The sequence below is a fragment of the Coenobita brevimanus genome, chromosome 34 (assembly GCF_032717465.1).
Source record: "Coenobita brevimanus isolate Jiangsu-jjx chromosome 34, ASM3271746v2, whole genome shotgun sequence".
Taxonomy (NCBI): Eukaryota; Metazoa; Arthropoda; class Malacostraca; order Decapoda; family Coenobitidae; genus Coenobita; species Coenobita brevimanus.
In genome coordinates this window covers 9,056,454-9,077,360 of record NC_136987.1, presented here as the reverse complement: position 1 = coordinate 9,077,360, position 20,907 = coordinate 9,056,454, and the positions used below count along the sequence as shown (strand labels likewise).

Sequence of the window (20,907 nt, the reverse complement as noted above, 5' to 3'; positions counted from 1 at the left end):
ACTGTACACCATACACTAAACACTTTCCACCTCGTGACGTATGAGCACCGCTCGGGAATATGCAGGCAGACCACCACATCCCTATACTACATACTATGGATTCTATTCTTGTCAGTACAGGAGGCTATCTAGCACCTCTTCCTTAATTAATTATTCTGCATATTACCCATCATTATTCCCTTACATGTTATTTATATAACGATAATTCTAATACGATACTGATATTGCTTCTACAAATATAACACACAGCAATATCAACATATCATATACAAAAACAAACTGGTATGGATGAAATTCCACAAAGCCTTAGATGATACAAATATAAGCTCCTGTGTTCAGTGAGGTAGGTCCACACTTAAGTCGAAGCTTGCTGCACGATGAACATGCTATGGTCATTGGTCATCTCAGCATACTTTCAGCACAACGGGGCTTTATACTCTTAATAGGCAAACTATTTCAGGACAATGAGGGCTTGGTACTGGGAGGCGAAGCCTATCATCCACTAACTTGATGTATTGCTGCCTACTTTGTTTTTCACTTTTATCATCCTTTCCTGTGTGTGCCCTCCTCTCTTCATATTTCTCCCATCCTTCCCATCACTTTTTATTACTCTTTCACTTCAGGTGGCTCTACATTGAGGGACAAGCCTAGTGGTTTCCTGTCACCCAGGAAACTATTTACAGCTTTGGGCAGTACCTATGTAATCAAACAACTTGGTGATGTGGAGGCTGCTATGGTGTCCCTGTTACTGTAACTGGATGGAGATACACAAATGCAACGTCCATCCACGAACCAAACCTCCACACTCTTTCCCATACCTCACTGTGGCAAGGCAATGTCCACTGCAAGGGAACATTGGTTCACTGCACGGGATGGCCAGGCAGGGGTGATTGCTTGCCTGCAGTTGATGGGTCAGCTCAGACAGACAGACTGGGGCTACTCAACATCAACGAGGTCTTTATAATCTTATTATGCACACTATTTCAGCACAATGCAGAACTGTATTTATAATCTTATCAGGCATACTATTTCAGTACAATGTGGTCTGTATAATCTTGTTTGCCAGACCATTTCAGTACAATGTGTCTTTATAATCTTGTCAAGCATACTTTTTCAGTACTATGAGGTCTTTATAATATTATTCTTATTACTAACTGACAACTGCATTACGTTAGAATACACATGCAGCTACAGTTTCACCTGTCTAGGAAGAGTGCATACATCTGTTTGATTTTGGAACAGGTTTCTCATGAGACACATATAAATGTATGGAAAGACATTCTAAATGGTTACATTCAAACAATACACCAACAGAGCCATTTCTGGATAGTGACTGAAACCATGATATATGAAAATGCGCTTATGGGAGCAAACATGGAAGGTACCAAAATGACACCCATGTAAAACCTTACCTAGAGGGGCTAGACTTTGATAAACTGAGCAGTTATAGTTCTTTCATCTTAACCTGGTCCAGATTTTCATTTTTTGTAGCTTATTTCAAACAGTTTAGCGCCAGAAAGACAGTGTTACCACTCTACAACCTTTCCAAGATAATTCTTCATGATTAGCATCGTATTCTAACGTTAATCTATTTTCACAACTCAGCATCCTAGACATAGAGATGGCAGTTTTAGGCCAGATTAATGTATAAAGTGTACAATACGGTGCTTCTCTCTCAGGGTACCTGTGGAGGCCTCCTGTGAAATAAGGGAGTCCCAGAGAGATGGTGTATATGTGACAGATGAACTACATTGTTTTCACTGTACTCAAACTTAGCCCAGATTTTTTTTCTTTTTTGCAACATATTTCACACAGGTCAGTGACAGAAAAAAGTAATTGTTATGGCTATACATCCTTTCAAAAGCACTTTTTTATTACTAGTACTGTACTATATTCTAGTGTTAATCTATTTGTTTCAGGTCAGATTTCAGGATGGAAAGATGGATGTTTTAAGCCAGGTTAATATAAAAACAGTACAGGAAGGTGTATCTTGATATTGAACAGGCTGAAATATTGAAGGTAGGTTGCTACTTGAACCCACAAAATCTTAACAGTAGTGAAATCCACTCAAGATCACAGCCCTGGGGTATGTGTGACGCTACAAACAAGACATCTTTGGAAAAAAAATACTTGACATGAGGCAAAGAGAAAATCTGGGAGAGAAATATTAACTAGATATGGTAAAAAAGGAAACTGTAATGGAGAAGAAAGGAAATATTACTGCAAAAATAACACAACAACCAAAATTATATTATTTTTTCACTGATGTACATAATATTTCAATGAAGCAAGAGGGTGCTATAAGACACAAGCTGAAAATGGTAGCTCCACTTAATCACCTTTTTGTCAATGATGTCGGAGCTCCTAGAACCAATCAGTATGTCAGTTGTCAATCGATGAAGTGTTGCCTTCTCCAGATACTTTTCCCTGTTGACATAATATAAATGCTCAAGATATAAATACTGTATTCTTTCCACCTTAATTTAGCCTAGATTTTCATCCTTTTGCATCCTTTTTCATGTAGCTCAGTGGCAGAACAAGATAATATTATGGCTCTACATCCTTTCCAAAGCACTTCTTCAAGTCCAGCATAATTTTCTAGTGTTAATATATTGTTACACTTCAGCATTCACGTTGAGGACCTGGCAATTTTTGGCCAAGTTAGAGTAAAAGGAGCAAACATATAACATTAGTTCCAGCAATGATAAAATCCCTTGAATTTGGTGATATAATTAACTTATTCTTCTGGATAGCTTATGATTTTATTCAGCTTATACATCTCTTGCAGTGAAGGGACCAATGGAGGATGTACCTAAATCCCTCAAGACTGAAAAGTTCATGAATAATACTTTACTGGACTGAAGGAGTTCACCATCATTATGTGTATGAGTTGATGTAATATCATGCAAGCAGAGTGACAGAAGAGTTCTGGGCAAATGCGGGAGCATGCATGGAAAAGTTTGAAAGAAATAACAGAGTGTTTTTGATTGGAGATATGACTGGAAAAGTAGGGAATGTGAAGGTGGATGGCATAGTTGGTGTGGGGTGTGTCTGCTGAGAAAGATGAGAATGGCAATGCTCTAGTGGACATTTGCGCAGGGAAGAGGTTGGTGATGGACAATATCCTCTTTAGACACAAAATGACCCACAGGTGTACGTGGCGAGTGATGAGAAGGGTAGGTGGTGAACTGAATGAATGGAAGGCAATGACTGATTATGTGTGTGTGGATGGCTGAATGAGAAGGTGTGTAATGGATGCAAGAGCATACAGAGGTTGGGGGAGTGGACTTTCTGAGCATCATGTGGTGGTGATGAATGTCAAGGTGAAAATAGAGTGGAGGAAAAGAAGGAGGGAAGGAGAGGAAGGAGTAGTCCAAACAAGGAGAGTAGAAAGGTTGCAAGAGGATGGATAAAATGGCACAGTAAAAGAAAGAAGTGGAGGAGCAATTGGGTAAATGTGACTTGAAGCAGCTGAAGGATGTGTAAGGTGTGTGCAAGATATTCACAAATGAAATCTGTGCAGCATGTTAGATGGTGTGTGGGGTGAAGAGAACACGAAAGGGGGTGCAAGGAACAGCATGGTGGAATGAAGAGGTGAGACAAGCTGTGGACAAAAGAGGAAAGCATATAGTGAGTGGATGGAAAACAGGGGCATGGAGGAAGTTGAAAATGTAGAGAGGAAGAGAGAGGTGAAAAGATTAGTAAGAGTGAGTAAGAGAGTGGATGAGGAATTTGGAAGGAATCTGAGTGTAAAGTGGAGGAATGTAAGCAAATGTTCTGGAAAGATGTAAAGAGAATTAGACAGGATGATAAAGAAGTAAGCTGGGGAGTGAAAGATAAAAATGGTAGATTGATATTGGAGAAGGGAGAAAAAGTGAGCAGATGGAGACAACATCTTCAGGAACTATCAAACATAAAGAATAAAAGTGATGTGAGGATAAGCGGCTGGGGAATGGCTGGTAGAAGGAAGGAGGTGAGAAGAGAGGAAGAGATCAGAAGGATGGAAGTAGTGGAAGCAATGAAGGCAAAGTGGGGAAAGTCCCAGGAATTGATAGAGTGTATGGTGAAATGCTGAAAAATGGGGGAGCAACAGCAGTAGAATGGGAATGGAAGATGTCCAGACTGGCCTGGGAGGAAGGTAGAGTCCCAGAGAACTGAAAGTCAGGAATAATTATTCCCCTGCACAAAGGAAAAGGGGAAAAAGAAGTGTGTGGTAATCACAGGGGCATTTGTCTTCTTAGTGTAACAGGGAAAGTATATAGTAGGATACTTCTTGACTGAGTTAGGGAAATTACAGATGAATTAGTTGGTGAAGAAAAGGGAGGTTTTAGGAAAGGATGAGGTTGCGTAGACCAGATATCCATTCCTAGGTTTTACTAGAAAAGATTCTAGAGAAGGGAATGAAGTTGTATGTGGCCTTCATGGTTTTGGAGAGAGCATATGACAGGGTGGATTGACAAGGAAGGTGGAAAATATTATGAAAATATGGAGTAAATAGGAAGTTGTTGAATGCTGTGAAGAGTACTTTTTTTTTTTTTTTTTTACGTAAGGAAGAAGACACCAAAGGCCAGGAGCCAGCAAACCATTCCCTCAAAGAAAAGAAAAACAATACAACAGAGAGCCAAATTCAATGAGGGTGCTAAGGCTGCAGTGCATGTGGATAATGAATTGAGTGAATTTTTCTATATGAATGTTGGACTGAAACAGGGATATGTCATGTCTCCATGGTTGTTCAATCTGTATATGTATGGAGTTATAAAACAGATACAAGGTAGGGCAGTGGATGCTGGAGTGGCTTTAATGAGAGAGGGCAATCTTTGGAAACTCCCTATACTGTTGTTTGCAGATGATACTGTATTTTTAAGTGAAGACGGGGGAACTGCAAGGTTCGGTGAATGAGTTTGGACGGGCATACCGAGGGATTATGGGGCACGGGGGGCTAGGTTTTTTGCGGGGGCCCCCCTCCAACATCTAGCGAGATTGATGAAAAATATTTGCAATGAACAAACATGTTCCACCACTTAGCTGATAAAAAAGCCCAAAGCTGACCCACTAAATTAAGAATCAGTATTCTGCTCTATGCACAACTGAGTCAAGATAAAAGCAGATCGGGTTACATTAACTGTTTTAATTAGGGAGGTGTGTACAATTATTATTCAAGTTGCCAGATATCTCATTCTAAAAACTTATCTAATATCTCAGTTGGGATTGTAGGGATGATAAATATATATATTTTTAAATATTAATGAAAAAGCTTATAAATGTTTAAGACTTTTTTTGGGCCCCCCCCCTCAGTTGGGGGCCCGGGGGGCAGTTTCAAACAGCCCCCCCAACCCACCCTCTCAGGTACGCCACTGAGTTTGGAGTGTGTAAGAAACGGACGCGAAAGGTGAATGTAGGGAAAAGTAAAGTTACAGTCTTCAAGTGTTCACTGGATGTAGAGTGAGGTTGGATTATGAGGAAACGGAAAACGTGATTACATTTAAGTACATAGGTAATGTGATGAGTAAGGATGGAAGTGTGGAGGGTGAAGTGCTTGAGCAGATACAACAAGAAAGAAAAGTTGCTGGATCTATGAAAGCAGTGATAAGAAAGAGGGAAGTGAGCATGGAAGTAAAAATGTCACTGAATGACAGTATTGTAATACCAACTCTAACATATGGAAGTGAAGCTTGGACCTTGTTGGAAGGATACAAGTCTAGAATGATAACAGTGGAAATGAGTTATCTAAGAGGAACATGTGGAGTTACATGGAGATACAGACTGACAAATGAGGTACAGAAGGAGTGTTGTGATGTGGATGTGATAAAAAATGTCAGGAGAAATACATTGAGGTAGTTTGGCCATATGGAGAGTGAGGTGGAGGGGGGGAGAGGGAGGGGGAGGCCAAGGATGAGATGGAGGGATGGATTGGAGGTATATGAGGGGGATGTGGGCTGCGAGCAGGGTAGTAAAATGTCGGGGGACCAGGTGACATGGAGGTGATTTGTTTGTGGCCAACCCTTACGGGATTAAGGCATCTGGCAAGAGGCAGATATATAGATTACTACTATTATTATTATTATTATTGATATTATTATTATAACTATCATCATCATCATTATCTGGCCCTCCATTCACACCCTCAGGCAGGGTGAGGAGTAGCAACGTCCAGACGGCCCAAGTTTACACAGTTCAATAGGCCACGTTTACATTCACTCATCATTCAAGCCTCCGGAATCCTAGCTCTAACTGATACACCACAAACTTTCACCACATTCTGTAGCTTCACAAACATATCCAACAGAGTCAATCCAAACACTGTCACATTAAAATGGGGTGCCAAATCCCTGATCATGCACTTCTCACAACATTCATCCAGCCAGCTAAATCTCTTGTCAGTCCCCTAGCCTCACTGACTTCCATATCTCTCTTCCTCACACACTCATGCACTATATCCCTCCATCTTCTCCTTGGCCTACCTAGCCTCCTCCCTCCTTCAAATTCACTCAGATATACCTTTTTTTTAACACTCTATTGTTATCCATTCTCTCCACATTACCATACCATCTCAGTAAACTCTCTTCGATTCTGGTGTCCACTCCACATCTTTCACAAATCACATTATTTCGTATCTTATCCACTCTCTGTACTCCACATAGATTCCTCACTAATCCCATCTCCACGGCTCTTACTCTTGACTTTTCATTTTCATGCCACACCATAGTCTCACATCTATATGTTAAAGCTGGCACTAACACTCCTTCATATAAGCCTCATGCAGCTGCAGTGCCCAAGCCTCTGTTTCTTATCAAGGTCTTCATAGCACCAGCTACTTTCCTTCCTTGTGTCACTCTACTTTCCATTTCTTTTGCACATTTTCCTCTCTTTTCTATCATTACACAGGTATGTGAACTCTCTCATCAATTCCACTATCTCTCCATTCACTGTAAGTCTCTCCATTCACTGTAACATCAAGCTGGGAGTCACCTTTTCTCTCGACTACCATCACTTTACTCTCTTCTACATTTACTCTCAAGGCACAACACTTACAGACATCTACAAAACTCTGCATCAGTCTACCAAGTTCTTGTCCAGTATTTGCATGTAGCACCGCATCATCAGCATACAACAAATTTGTGATATTCCATCCATCACCATTCATTACCAACTCCATCCCTCCCTTCATTACTCGTGTTTTTACTTCTCTCATCTCCCCATCCATACATATATTGAACAACCATGGGGACATCACACAACCTTGTCTAAAGTCCACAATGATCGTGAACCGTTCACTTAGATGCCCATTTACCCTTACACATCCCTCACTACCATTATAAAAACTCTTGACGGCACCTAGCAGCTTACCACCTACACTGTACATGAGCAGAGACCTTTCACAATCCTTCTCTGTCTACTTTATCGTTTGCTTATTCCAGATCCATAAATGTCATAAACACCTTGTAGTCCTTCTCACAAGCCTTCTCCACTATCTGTTTCACTGCAAATGTTTGATCTGCCACTCCTAATACCACCCTGTTCATCACCCACTAAGACTTATGATATCTCTTACTTTCTCAATAATAATTCTTCCATATACCTTCCCTGCCACACTCAATAAACTTATGCCGCAATAATTCCTGCACGCACTTCGTTTACCTTTATTTCTGTACAGGGCACAAGGATTCAATCACCGCCATTTTTCACTCTGCTGGCACAATTTCACTCATCCATGCCTCCAACAAATACCGTACTTCATTCCGCTCTCTCCATTACACTTAATCATCTCTGCATACACCTCATCAACCCCAGCTGCTTTCCCATTTTTCAGCTGCTTCACAGTGTTCTTCACCTGTACGAGTGGCACATTTCCTGGCACTGCATTCCTTCTTTGCACACCCCCAAAGCCAATTATGTTTACAGCCATTCTGCTTTCTCCATTTCCATTCATCAGGCTTTCAAAATATTCCTTCCATCTGGTCCTTACTTCATCCCCATGGTTTCATAATCTACCACTTACATCTTCCACACTTCTTTCTACTGTCACTTCTACATTCCTGCATTTCTTTCCAGAATAACTTCGTATTTTCAGAGTGATCTGCATTAATTTTTCTTCCTTGATCATCATTTATATACCTCCTCCTTTTTCCTCTTCACTAGTCTTTCATGTGCTTCTTGCTCTCAGTACATTCAGTTCTTATTTCAAATGAACCCCTGTCCTGTAACCACTCTAGCCACTTCTTCCTCTTTTCCTCCACTTAACCTCTTCATCCCACCATGCCATACCTTTCTTCTCTGTTGTTACTTTTACACACCACAGTGGAAATGAGTTACTTGAGAGGAGCATGTGGAGTGACGTGGAGGGACAGGTTGACGAATGAAGAAGTGAAGGAACGTTGTGGGGTAGATGTGGATGTGGTTGAGAAGATTAGGAGAAATACACTGAGGTGGTTTGGACATGTGGAGAGAATGGAGAATGAAAGACTGACTAAGAGGGTGTATGTAGGTGAGGTGGAGGGAAGGAGAGGGAGGGGTAGACCGAGGATGAGGTGGAGGGATGGAGTTGAGAGGTATATGAGGGAGGGGGGGGTGAGTTGGGGGGAGGGTAGTCAAATGGTGGGTGACAGAGTGACTTGGAGGCGTTTTGTCTGCGGCCACCCTTTGCGGGATTAGGGCATCGGGCTATAGATAGATAGATAGATAGACACTGCTTTAGCATTCATAGCTAAGCAATCCCTATATGCATTCCACAGGCTGTCCAGATCCATTTCATTCCACTTCACTGATTCCAGCCCCTAAAAACTAAAAAAAATTTACATATAAAAGTGGGTTTGACAAAGGGATATGACTATACCACTGACTGGCATTTCTACTACAAACAGCTTCGTAAGGACAGTCCTTATTCTAAGCCAGGGAAGTCTTTAAAAATATCAATTTTTTTTTTTTCATACAACTGGTATTGTAAATCTGGGGAGACTGACACAGTACCTTTATAGGTTACCAATGGAACTGCACTTGGCAATACTGTACTTTCATAATACACTCTGGTTTCGCTATACGACTGCTCGCTATGTGATACATCGCTGGAATGATAATTCAAAAGTTATACTCATTATTGAAATACGTTTAAAAAATTGGTCATCATTTCACTAGAACTATATTTTTTATGGCCACCCTAAGAATCTTGTGTGGACACGGTCACACTGCAGTGCTCTTCCTCAGCCTCACTGCTCCGCTCTCCATTGGGCTCACTGCATTACTCTCCCTCGACCTCAACACATCACTCTCCCGTGGCACCACTGCATCGTTCTCCCCATCTCCCTTCACCTCCTCCTGATGACCTGGAATGATCATCCAGGCCCTCCAGTTGTCTCCCAGCCTTGGGGTGGGGCCCTTGGTGATGACTTGGACTGGCCTAGGACAAACTTCAGGTAGGAAGCAAAGGTTTAGGGGGCCATTTTAGGTTTCATGGTTGAGGTAACCCTCCCTAACTCCACTGAACTCATAACGACCTATGCGACAGGTTTTAACTTGATGCAACCCAATCACGTGGTGAGTCCAGACTGCATGCAGTGGACTTAACAGCAAAAAGGACATCAGAAATGGCAACATATTGAGAATGGAACTTACTTTTCCAAGCTCCCAGTGGTACAACAGGAAGAGAAATTAAGTTTGAGACTTTCTGTACTTGACTTTCTCTTCTGTTTCACATCCCTTGAGAGATCTGATAAACCTTTTGTTTCAGAAATGCCATATAACTAATAAAGACAATAAGCTATACTGTCATATACTGTGATGGCAACCATCATCCACTCACTTGATATAGTGCTGTCTACTTCTTCCTACACCTTTATCATTTTTTTTTCTGTCTGACCTCCTCATTTCCTATTTCTCCCATCTTTCCTGTCACTTCTCTTCATTCCTTTCAGGTGGATTTACACTGAGTAACAAGCCTAATGGTTTCCTGTAAGCCAGAAGACCATTTACTGCTGTGGGTGGTAACCATATAACCAACCCACGTGTTCCCTATGTGTCAACAAGTGGGATGACGGAGGGATAGTGCCCCTCACCGAAAAACAACTAACTCAAAGTCAAACGGTCACCCCTTACAGGATTATGGTATCTGGCTATAAACAGATAGATAGATAGAAAGTCATATTATCAGTCATTTATTTAATCATCAGATTCCTGAACGAAGCTCTAATAGCAGAACAAATAAAGTAATGGGTCACTAAGCATGTTTAATGACTAGACAATAGGTCACTGTCCTAAAAATTTAAATCACTTTTATCCACTAACACTCTACATTTTATTCTTGCTATCTCCCAATGATTTTATTCACCCTAAAGGATTCATATGATAACTCTTTGAGTTCGTGAAGCCCCAGGAACTGATGGAACATGTGGTGAAATGCTGAAGCACAAGAGAAAGACATCAGTAGAATGACCATGGAAGATGTGCAGACTGGCCTAGGAGGAAGGTATTGTCCCAGAAGATTGGAAGTCAGGTATAATTATTTCCCTGTACAGAGGAAAAGGAGAAAAAGAAGTGTAAGGTAATCATAGGGGCATTTGTCTACTCTGTGTGACAAGAAAACCATACGGTAGAACACTTAATGACAGCAACAGGGAAATAACAAAGGAGTCAGCTGGAGAAGAACAAGGAGGTTTCAGGAAGGGAAGAGGTTGTGTAAATCAGATATTCACCCTAAGGTGTTTAGTGAAAAAGTTTCTAGAGAAGGGAAAGAAGTTGTAGCATACAACAGAGTAGATAGACAAGGAATGTGGAACTAGAGAAGGGAAAGAAGTTGTAGCATACAACAGAGTAGACATTCAAGGAATGTGGAAAATATAAAAAATATGTGGAGTCAATGGAAAGCTACTGAATGCTGTGAAGAGTATGTGTGAGGGCACTACGGCTGCAGTTAGTGTAGATGGTGAACTAAGAGAATTCTCCTATCTGAATGTTGGATTGAAACAGAGATGTGTCATGAATTCATGGTTGATCAGTTTGTACTGTATATGGATGGATTTATAAAAGAGATACAAGGTAAAGCAGTGGATGTTGGAGTGGACCCTAATGAGAGAGAGAGCAGCATCTGGAAACTTGTTGTTCTGTTGTTTGCAGATAATACTGTATTGTTAAGAGTACAGGGAACTGCAAGGCTCGGTAAATGAGTCTGGGAGAGTATGTACAAAACGGAATCTAAAGGTGAGCGTAAGGAACAGTTGTGATCTTCGAGAGAAATGATACTGTGAACCGGGGTGACTTCGGACGATTTTGAAGGTTTTTTCATCCTGACACAATTTATTTTGGCCAAAATACTGATGTTAAGTATTACATACGTACGTGAGCCAATAACCTGTAAGTATCTAACAGCTAGATAATCTCAGTATCTCCATCTAGACGTAGTAAAATATTTTATAGGTGTCCGAGGTCACCCCGGACTGGGGAGACTTCGGACAGCCTTGGGGTGACCCCGGACACTCATTAGAAATGCACTGAAATGGGCCCCTAGTAGCTCAGCTGAATGTCTGGACAGTTCTGGGGGGTCTTCGGACACTGCGCGACTTTTAAAAAAATTGCTGAAAAAAATACAAAAAAATATAGAAAAATTACAAGTAAATAATACAGTGATATATAGCAAAAATAGATGAAAAAATAAATTTTTCATTGACTTACAACCCCAGTTTAGTTGATTATACATATACATTATAGGGAGTACATTCCCACGCTATGCGCAGGTTTAAAGGCACGATTGTGACTGACTGACAGGACGGTTTAAAGCGTGCCAGCTATTTAAATGTCTAATTAAAGGGAACTTGGAATGGAGGAACAGAAGATAGGGAAGGAAAGAGCTAAAGAGTGAAGGAGCTTGGGAAGGAATGAGAGAAGGAGCTTGGGAAGGAGAAACAGGAGGAGTTAGGAATGGAAGGGGGGAGTAGATGAGGAACAAGAGGAGGGAGTGGAGACAAACTATAAAGATATCATACCGGTACCGTACCATATGGTAACTTAAATAATGTGTGTTCTCACCTTGCACAAAACCAATTAAACTAAATAATATCTCTTCTCAGACTAGAAATGTGACATAAATATGGTACATTCCCACGCTATGCGCAGGTTTAAAGGCACGATTGTGACAGACTGACAGGACGGTTTAAAGCGTGCCGGCTATTTAAATGCCTAATTAAAGGGAACTTGGAATGGAGGAACAGAAGATAGGGAAGGAAAGAGCTAAAGAGTGAAGGAGTTTGGGAAGGAATGAGAGAAGGAGCTTGGGAAGGAGAAACAGGAGGAGTTAGGAATGCAAGGGGGGAGTCGATGAGGAACAAGAGGAGGGAGTGGAGACAAACTATAAGGATATCATACCGGTACCATATGGTAACTTAAATAATATGTGTTCTCACATTGCACAAAACCAATTAAACTAAATAATATCTCTTCTCAGACTAGAAATGTGACATAAATACCCGGTACAGAACGAATGCCATTCTATGAGATCACAGTGACTTACTGTGGCCATGAATTAACATAAAGATTGAAAATCATATCTTCTCCTTTTTCAAGAACAGACTAGAAATATGACAAGAATAAGGCACAATAACTAGAAATATTACAACAAAGTGAACTACTGGAATTCTAAGAGATCACACAATGACTTACTGTGGCCATGAGGTAACATCTAGATAAAAAATCATACGTTCTCGTTTGTCCAGGATTGGCTCCTGTAAGTACATTACTATGTCTGACTCGTCTATGGCACACATTTCATCATCTGGAACATTAGAAGTTACAAACACATTCTTTGTACCTCTTACATGTTTTAAGAACCTAACTTTCAATGTTTGTACATCAATGACAATAGCAACAAAATACTTCCTCCTCTTTCCTGTCTCATCTGAAAGTTGTACAATCACCCAGTCATGTAGCTTAGGATTACGTGTTGGGCCTACATCTGTCTCTGCTGTCTCAGTTGTAGTTCTGGTACCAGTACCGGTACCAGTACTTGTTACTGTTGCTTGCGTCATAGCTGTCCCATCAGTGCTGGTACTTGCCTCTAATTCTTGTGTCTCAAGTGTCCCATCATTACTTGCCCCTGCTGCTTCAGGAGAATCTTCTTCTGCTTGATTCACTGGCTGTATTTGCAGGTCCTCACCATCCATATCTATGATAGGGAGCTCTACTTCACTAAGTATTGCAGCAGTACCGGTACCAGTATTGGATGACTCAGAATCTGTGCTTACAGTTCCCTCTTCTCTCATTTTCCTTAGTCGCTTAGCTGTTACACTCTTGCCTGCAGGCACTTTTAGTTTCCTCTTCCTCTGGCATGATTGCTTCTTTCCATATCGCATTTCCGATAGAACACTGACCAATGACTCATCAAAATGTGATGCAAAATCACTACCGGTGGTACTACTGGCACTTGAATTTCTTGCAGGTACATGTGGGGTTGTTGCATAACCCGAGGTAGATGCTTGAGATGAGGCATTGGTACTGCTACCAGTATCAGTGTTAATCTCTGAAGTAACAGTGGTACCGGTATCAGTACCGGAATCAGTGTGTTGTGGTAGACGAGCTAGTACCTCCTGTCTGTTAAGTGGCGTTATCCCACACTTGCGAAAGCCATTCATGATATTCTTCATAATATTATCACTTATTCTATTGAGCAGTTGTCCTAGAAGCTTTGGGAACTCTGATTTTGGAAGGGACACACTTCTTCTTCCAATACTTGATGTTTTGAATTCACTTAGAATTTTACGCCAATGAGTTTTCACTGCACGGAAGACAGCAACATCTAAGGGTTGGGTGAGATGTGTAGAATTGGGGGGCAATAAAACAAAATCAATGTTGTGCTCCTCACAAGCTTCCACAACAGACAGAGAAAGGTGGCTAGCTAAATTATCCCCTATGAACACTACTTTGCCGTCCTGACGTTTTGCATGAGGTAATCCAACTTTAAAGAACCAGTCCTCAAACGTATTACTGTCGAACCACCCGCTCTCTGTCCTGTTGCATCGCACATTTGAAGGGCCACCTTCTGTCCAAGTGTTGTATAAGTTTACTGCCTTGTACACCACATATGGTGGAAGCATCTTTCCAGATCCGGAACAAGAGAACATGATGGAGATGTTGGATTTTGTGTGGTTCATTACCCTCTCTGGATATCTGGTACCTCGGCGAACTAAGATTTTCTTGTTTCCTGGGTCATCAGAGATTGGTTTCATCATAGTTAATGATGTTACTAGGAGGCACATCTTTCAGTGTTTTTTCAAGATTATCAAAATATTGATTGATTTCAATTGGACCGACTTTAGCACGTGCAACTTTAATATTTTGAGATCAACGTTGGGTCTGGTTAGTACTTGGATGGGTGACCGCCTGGGTACACCAGATGCTGTTGGCATCCCTACGTGTCAAGTGGGGTTGGTGGAGGATTAGTGCCCCTCCCTGTAAAACAATTAACTCTAAGCCCTTGGCCACCCTATCTGGGATACATGGCGTCTGGCAATGAATGAATGAATGAACCCTCTGAGCCAGTTTGTTTTTGTGGTGCAACAGAAAACACGAACTCCAATCAGTTCCAGGAGGATTGTTCTTGAAGCGTCTCACAGTAATCCCACGTTCGTCTAAGTAGCACTTTATTAACATTCGCAGTTCAAAAGTGTCAATAGGCAGACCCCATTCTCCCAGTGTAATGACTCGGTTCACAATATGTAGTTCTTCTTCTGGAGTAAAGACAGTTTGTCCACCTGGTTTTTTTACATGTTTCTTTGTCATATAGTCATGTAAAGTACTTTTAGAAACATCATATTTCTTAGCAGCCTGTCTGACACTTAACTTTCCATCACGTACGTCTGCACTAGCACACTCTAAAAGGCTGCCACGGCGTTCCACCGTATAGTGTCTTCTACCATCACTGGTAGATACACTCACTCTCTTGTAATTTCGAGGCATTGTGGCTTAATTCATCTCACACTTCATCTGTTATATAAATGCAAAAACAAAGATAGGCATGCAGACTATGTACATTGTACAAAATATGTTTTATTACATATAAAAAAAGCAAATTAGATATGCTGTCTGACCTCAACCCTTTAAATATCCATTGTCCGAAGTCACCCCTTTAAACCCCAAAAATGCATACACATTCACTCATGTCATGTTTACATACATTTAAAATGCAGATTTTAACCCTTTCTCTGTTCCAATCTTCAAGTTAGACGTTAAAGTAAACCTCTAAATGTGTATAAGCGTGCGGTTTGTTATGATTCGTTCACACCAGACCAAGTTTTCCCGTATTCATTTTTTCACCAAAAAATAGCATTGTCTTTATTACAATATATTCACCAGTGGAACATAATATTTTAAAAAGATAATTATACATAACATTTTACAAAACCTATGCAACATTATTCCGTTTAAAGATATACGATATCTTTCTTCGTTTAGCAGCTGCGTAGCATTTAATCTTTTTATGCAAATTTCGTCCGAAGCCACCCCGTGTCCGAATTCACCCCGGTTCACGGTATCACTGAATGCACACTGAGGCTGGATGGTGAGGAAATGGAAAGTATGCATGCATTTAAGTATTTGGGTCATGTGATGAGTAAGGATATGACGTGTCTGAAAGGGTACAGCAGGGTTGCCGGTTCATTGAAAGAAGTGATAAGAAATAGGGAAAGTGAGCATGTACGTAAAAAAGTCATTACATGACAGTACTGTAATCCTCACTTTAACATATGCAATTGAAACTTAGTCCTTGCTAGAAAGACACAACACAAGAGTGACAGCAGTGGAATGAGTTATATGAAAGGAGCATGTGAGTTACATGGAGATAAAGACTGACAAACACCGGTAAGGAAATGAAAGAGTGTTGTAGTATGGATGTGAATGTGACAGAAAGCATCAGGAGAAGTATGCTAAGGTGGTCTGGCCACGTGGAGAGGATGGAGAGTGAGAGACTAAAGAGGAGAATGCATGTGAGTGAGGTGAGGGGGGAACAGAGCGAGGAGGAGACTGAGGAGGAGATGAAGGGATGAAGTAGAGAGGTATATGAGAGAGGGAGGTGTAAGCTAAGGGAAGGGCAGCAAAATGACAGGAGACAGGGCAACATGGATGTAAGCTGGGAGGAGGGCTGCAATATAACATGGGACTGGGTGACATCGAGACGATATGTCTGTGGCCACCCCTAATGAGATTAAGACATCTGGCTATACAGTAGACATAGATAATTAGTGAAGGATGCATTTGACACCCATACTTTAAAAATTCTCTCCTAAGCTGAATAAAATTGTCAGAAGAATAAAATGGCAAATATGTCACACTGATGAGATGACAAAACACTGGTGTACATGTATCTAACTACCCTACATGATACCTATATGGGAAAAAGTTGTTTTAATGCAAATACCCCCAGATGTACAATCAAAACAACAGTTCACCTAATACTGTCTCTCTCACTTTCCCCTGCTTGCTAATACAAGTAGTTTAATCTGAGAGAGGTCTGGTATGCTTCTCAGCTCATACATGATTCTCCTTACTACAATGTGTGAGTATAAGGTTGGAAAGTGGTGGATATGCCTTACATAAAAAGCAGATGCAGTAGCATACCTAGCATGCATCATAGCATGTGTTGCCTGTGTGAGGTGTGTGTGGGTAGTCTTGTGTACTCCTGTGGGGGTGAGGCGATGGTTGAGGTCCTCCAGAAGGTGGCACAGTAGAGGCTGCTTTTTCACATCATCAGGAGACACATACACTGGGAGACTGCCACTCACTGTAATGATACACCAGATTACAGTACAATATCATAAGAAGGGTAGCAACATAAGGGAGCTGCACCTTACTGCAAATCAACACTGTGGATAAAACTGAGAATATATAGAGGTAATGAAAGTATATATAAAAAAGGCAGCTAATAGGAAGCCTACTGGTCCATGAAGTTATCTATTTGGGGAGGGGAACTAATTCTACCAAGATTCAACAAACATGTGAAAATACAATTAAAATGATGGGAAAAAATCATCATCAAGACATTTTGCACCACCTAAAGGTGGGGTAAGGACAGAGAAATGTTGAAAATGTGGTAGGTAGGGGTGCTCACCACCCACTCACTCAATGTACCTTGTGCTGCTCCCGGATGGCTGCCATTTCCTCTCTTTCTTCCTTCCTCTTATATTCTTCTTTCCTTCTTTCTTTCTTTCTTTCTTTCCTTCTTTCATTCTTTCCCCTTCCTTCTGTCCACGGGTGACTCTACACTGAGTGACAAGCCAAACGGTTTCCTGTAGGCTATGCCAGGAAACCATTTACTACACTGGGTGGCAACCATATAACCAAACTACGGTGCCTGGCGGTTTAGTGGTTAATTAAGGCGCTCCAATCGGATTGAGCCGGTGCAGGTTTAGCCTATATCCAAGGGTGGTTGGGGTTTATTGTTCACGTAATGCCACTCAGGGATTAGTGAGGCTGGTCACTCTCATCTTAAATGTCAAGACCAACGTGCCTAGCCCCAGGTTCCTACGCTCCTCATGGGGCAACACAGGATTAGATGATGTACGTTTCATTCATTCATTCATTGCCAGACGCCATGTATCCCAAACGGGGTGGCCAAGGGCTTAGAGTTAATTGTTTTACAGGGAGGGGCACTAATCCTCCACCAACCCCACTTGACACGTAGGGATGCCAACAGCATCTGGTGTTCCCAGGCGGTCACCCATCCAAGTACTAACCAGACCCAATGATGTATGTACATATGTAAAAACTATCAACAGCATGCCAAGTGAAATGAACCAAATTTTCACACACACATCATTCAAGCCTCCAGAATCCTGGCTCCGCCTCACAGATTTACTGCATATCTGGTCCAGTGAATGGTGCTATCCGGTAACTTTCCATAAATAAACTGGATGGGGTTAGCGTATCTCTTTGATTTACCTGCAGATATGAATTGCACAGAAAGGAAGACTCACATACTCTATTGTCTTTCTTGGGTACTAGCAAATATAAGAGCTTGCAACATCTGTGGGCAGTGGGGTCATCACGTTGCTATACCAATAAAAGAGGTCAGGTTTTCAGTCCCAAGTTTACATTCCTTTTAAAATACACAGGGAATATCAGCAGAATTCTTTTTCCTTATTCCTCAGCATACATAATACCCCAGTACTGTACATTAAAGCTGTACAAGTAGTAAAACCTCTCTTCCTAACACTATATATATATATATACTGTATATATATATATATATATATATATATATATATATATATATATATAGGTCTCTACCAGACAGCCTAAGCCACTTGATAGAGATACATTGGCTGTATCGTCCCTGCTTCAGTAGGGATAGGCCGGTCCTGCAGTGAACCTCAGCGGCTGAGGATGATATATATATCTATTGCCAGATGCCTCAATCCGTTTGGGGTGGCCACAAACAAATCGCCTCCAAGTCGCCCTGTCCCCCACCATTTCACTCCCCTGCTCCCAACTCACACCCCCCTCTCTCATATACCTCTCCACCCCATCCCTCCATCTCATCCCCGGCCTCCCCCTCCCTCTTCCCCCCCTCCACCTCGCTCACATACACTCTCTTCGTCAGTCTTTCACCCTCCATCCTCTCCACATGGCCAAACCACCTCAGTGTGTTCCTCATAACGCTTCCTATCACATCCACATCCACACCACAACGCTCCTTTATATCCTCATTCATCAGCCTGTATCTCCATGTGACTCCACAGGCTCCTCTTAAATAACTCATTTCCACTGCTCTCACTCTTGACTTGTGTCCTTCCAACAACGTCCAAGCTTCACTTCCGTAGGTTAGAGTTGGTATCACAATACCGTCATGTAGTAACTTTGTCACTTCCATGCTCACTTCCATGTTTCTTATCACTGCTTTCAAAGAACCAGCAACCTTTCTTCCCTGCTGTACCCTTTCAACCACTTCACCCTCCAAACCTCCATCCTTACTCATCACACTACCCAAGTACTTAAATGTACTGTACTCACATTTTCCAATTCCTCACCATCCAACCTCGCTGTACATTCACTGACTTCACCTCTCTCAAAGACCATCGCTTTAATCTTCCCTACATTCACCTTTAGATTCCGTTTCTTACACACTCTCCCAACTCATCCACCAAGCCTTGCAGCTCCCCTTCGTCTTCACTCAACAACACAGTATCATCTGCAAACAACAGTACAGGGAGTTTCCAAACACTTTCCTCTCTCACCAGGGCCACTCCAACATCCACTACCCTACCTTGTACCTCTTTTATTACCCCATCCATGTACAGACTGAACAACCATGGAGACATGACACATCCCTGTTTCAACCCAAATTTCAAAGAGAAAAATTCAATTAGTTCACCATCCACATGCACTGCAGCCTTCGCACCATCGTACATACTCTTCACAGCATTCAACAACTTCCCATCTACTCCATATATTCTTAACACTTTCCACAATCCTTGTCTATCCACCTTGTCATATGCTTTCTCCAAATCCATGAAAGCTGCATACACCTTCTTTCCCTTCTCTAGAAACTTTTCCACTAAAGATCTAAGAATGAATATCTGATCTACACAACCTCTTCCCTTCCTAAAGCCTCCCTGTTCTTCTCCAACTAATTTCTCTGTTCTTTCTCTAACTCTGTCAACAGGTATCCTACCATACACTTTTCCTATTATACTAAGAAGACAAATGCCCCTATGATTACCACACACTTCTTTTTCCCCTTTTCCTTTGTACAAGACAATAATTATACCTGACTTCCAATCCTCCGGGACTCTACCTTCCTCCCAGGCCAATCTGCACATCTTCCACATCAATTCTACTATTATCTCTCCCCATGCTTCAGCATTTCACCACACACTCCATCAATTCCTGGGGCTTTCCCTGATTTAACTTTCTTCATTGCTTCCACAACTTCTATCCTACTGATTTCTTTCTCACCTCCCTCCTTCTCCAAGCCATTCCCCAGCCACTTATACTCGCATTACTTCCACTCATATATAGGCCCTATATATACAGTATATATATATATATATATATATATATATATATATATATACAGTATATATATATATATATATATATATATATATATATATATATATATGAAGGCACAGAAATATTTCCACACAGGTTGGAACTTTACCATTTCTTCCCTGGAATACCTCATGGGGCTACCAGTACCATATATACTGTACCACTAGCTGCAACAAAATCATAGGAAGAGATCCTCAACTTACACTGGCTAGCTAAGCTCTCTGCAGAGATGTCTGGAAGGTATGAGTCACTCATCGTGCTTGCTTAATCGTTTGATTCAGATGATCATATACGGTACCTGTAAATAAGGATTACTGGTATTATTATTTTCATACTGTATGGTACAGTACTCATTCAATTTTATACCGTAATCATTCAATATATTTCACGACAAGTGGAATCAATTAGCTAATGGAATATGTACGATATGTACTGCATATACAGGATGGTAGCTTCACATGCTGTATGAAGACAATATTTTCAAATTTTACACATCAGCCAAGCAGCTACAGACATAGATATCCTTCACTTTATGACTGAAATGTATATACAATTATGTTATAAATCAAACAAGTACAGTACAGTACAGTATATCCCCACAGTACGCGAGTTCCGAGTACGCGATCCCCTTTGTACGCGAGGACCTATTCTTTTTTTTTATTCTAGTGTATTTTTTATTAGTATGCAAATTGAACTCCTTGTAAGCGAGACGGGCAGCAAAGAGTGGCCCAAATCTGGCATTACCCCGAATACACGACATTGCCCCCCCAAGAAGCGATAACAGTTGCCTACGCTCTGCCCATCTTGAGCAGGAGATAGCAGCAGAAAAGGCAGCAACACCAATGATGGACAGTGAAGAATTGACCATGATGGAGATCAGCA

The 20,907-nt window shown here is 41.3% G+C and overlaps 1 protein-coding gene across 1 annotated transcript in view; it reads right to left on the bottom strand.

Annotated features, from left to right (window-relative positions):
* LOC145396066 (HAUS augmin-like complex subunit 4) overlaps positions 1 to 20,300 on the bottom strand; it is a 204,098-nt gene extending 183,798 nt beyond the window's left edge. The window contains exons 1-3 of the mRNA XM_080269531.1: positions 20,229 to 20,300; positions 16,594 to 16,756; positions 2,340 to 2,427 (exon numbers count right to left, since the gene is read on the bottom strand). Of these exons, the coding sequence (XP_080125657.1) occupies positions 2,340 to 2,427; positions 16,594 to 16,756; positions 20,229 to 20,280 (303 nt within the window). The 5' untranslated portion in view covers positions 20,281 to 20,300. The remainder of the gene's footprint in view (positions 1 to 2,339; positions 2,428 to 16,593; positions 16,757 to 20,228) is intronic.
* Positions 20,301 to 20,907: the final 607 nt, after the last annotated feature.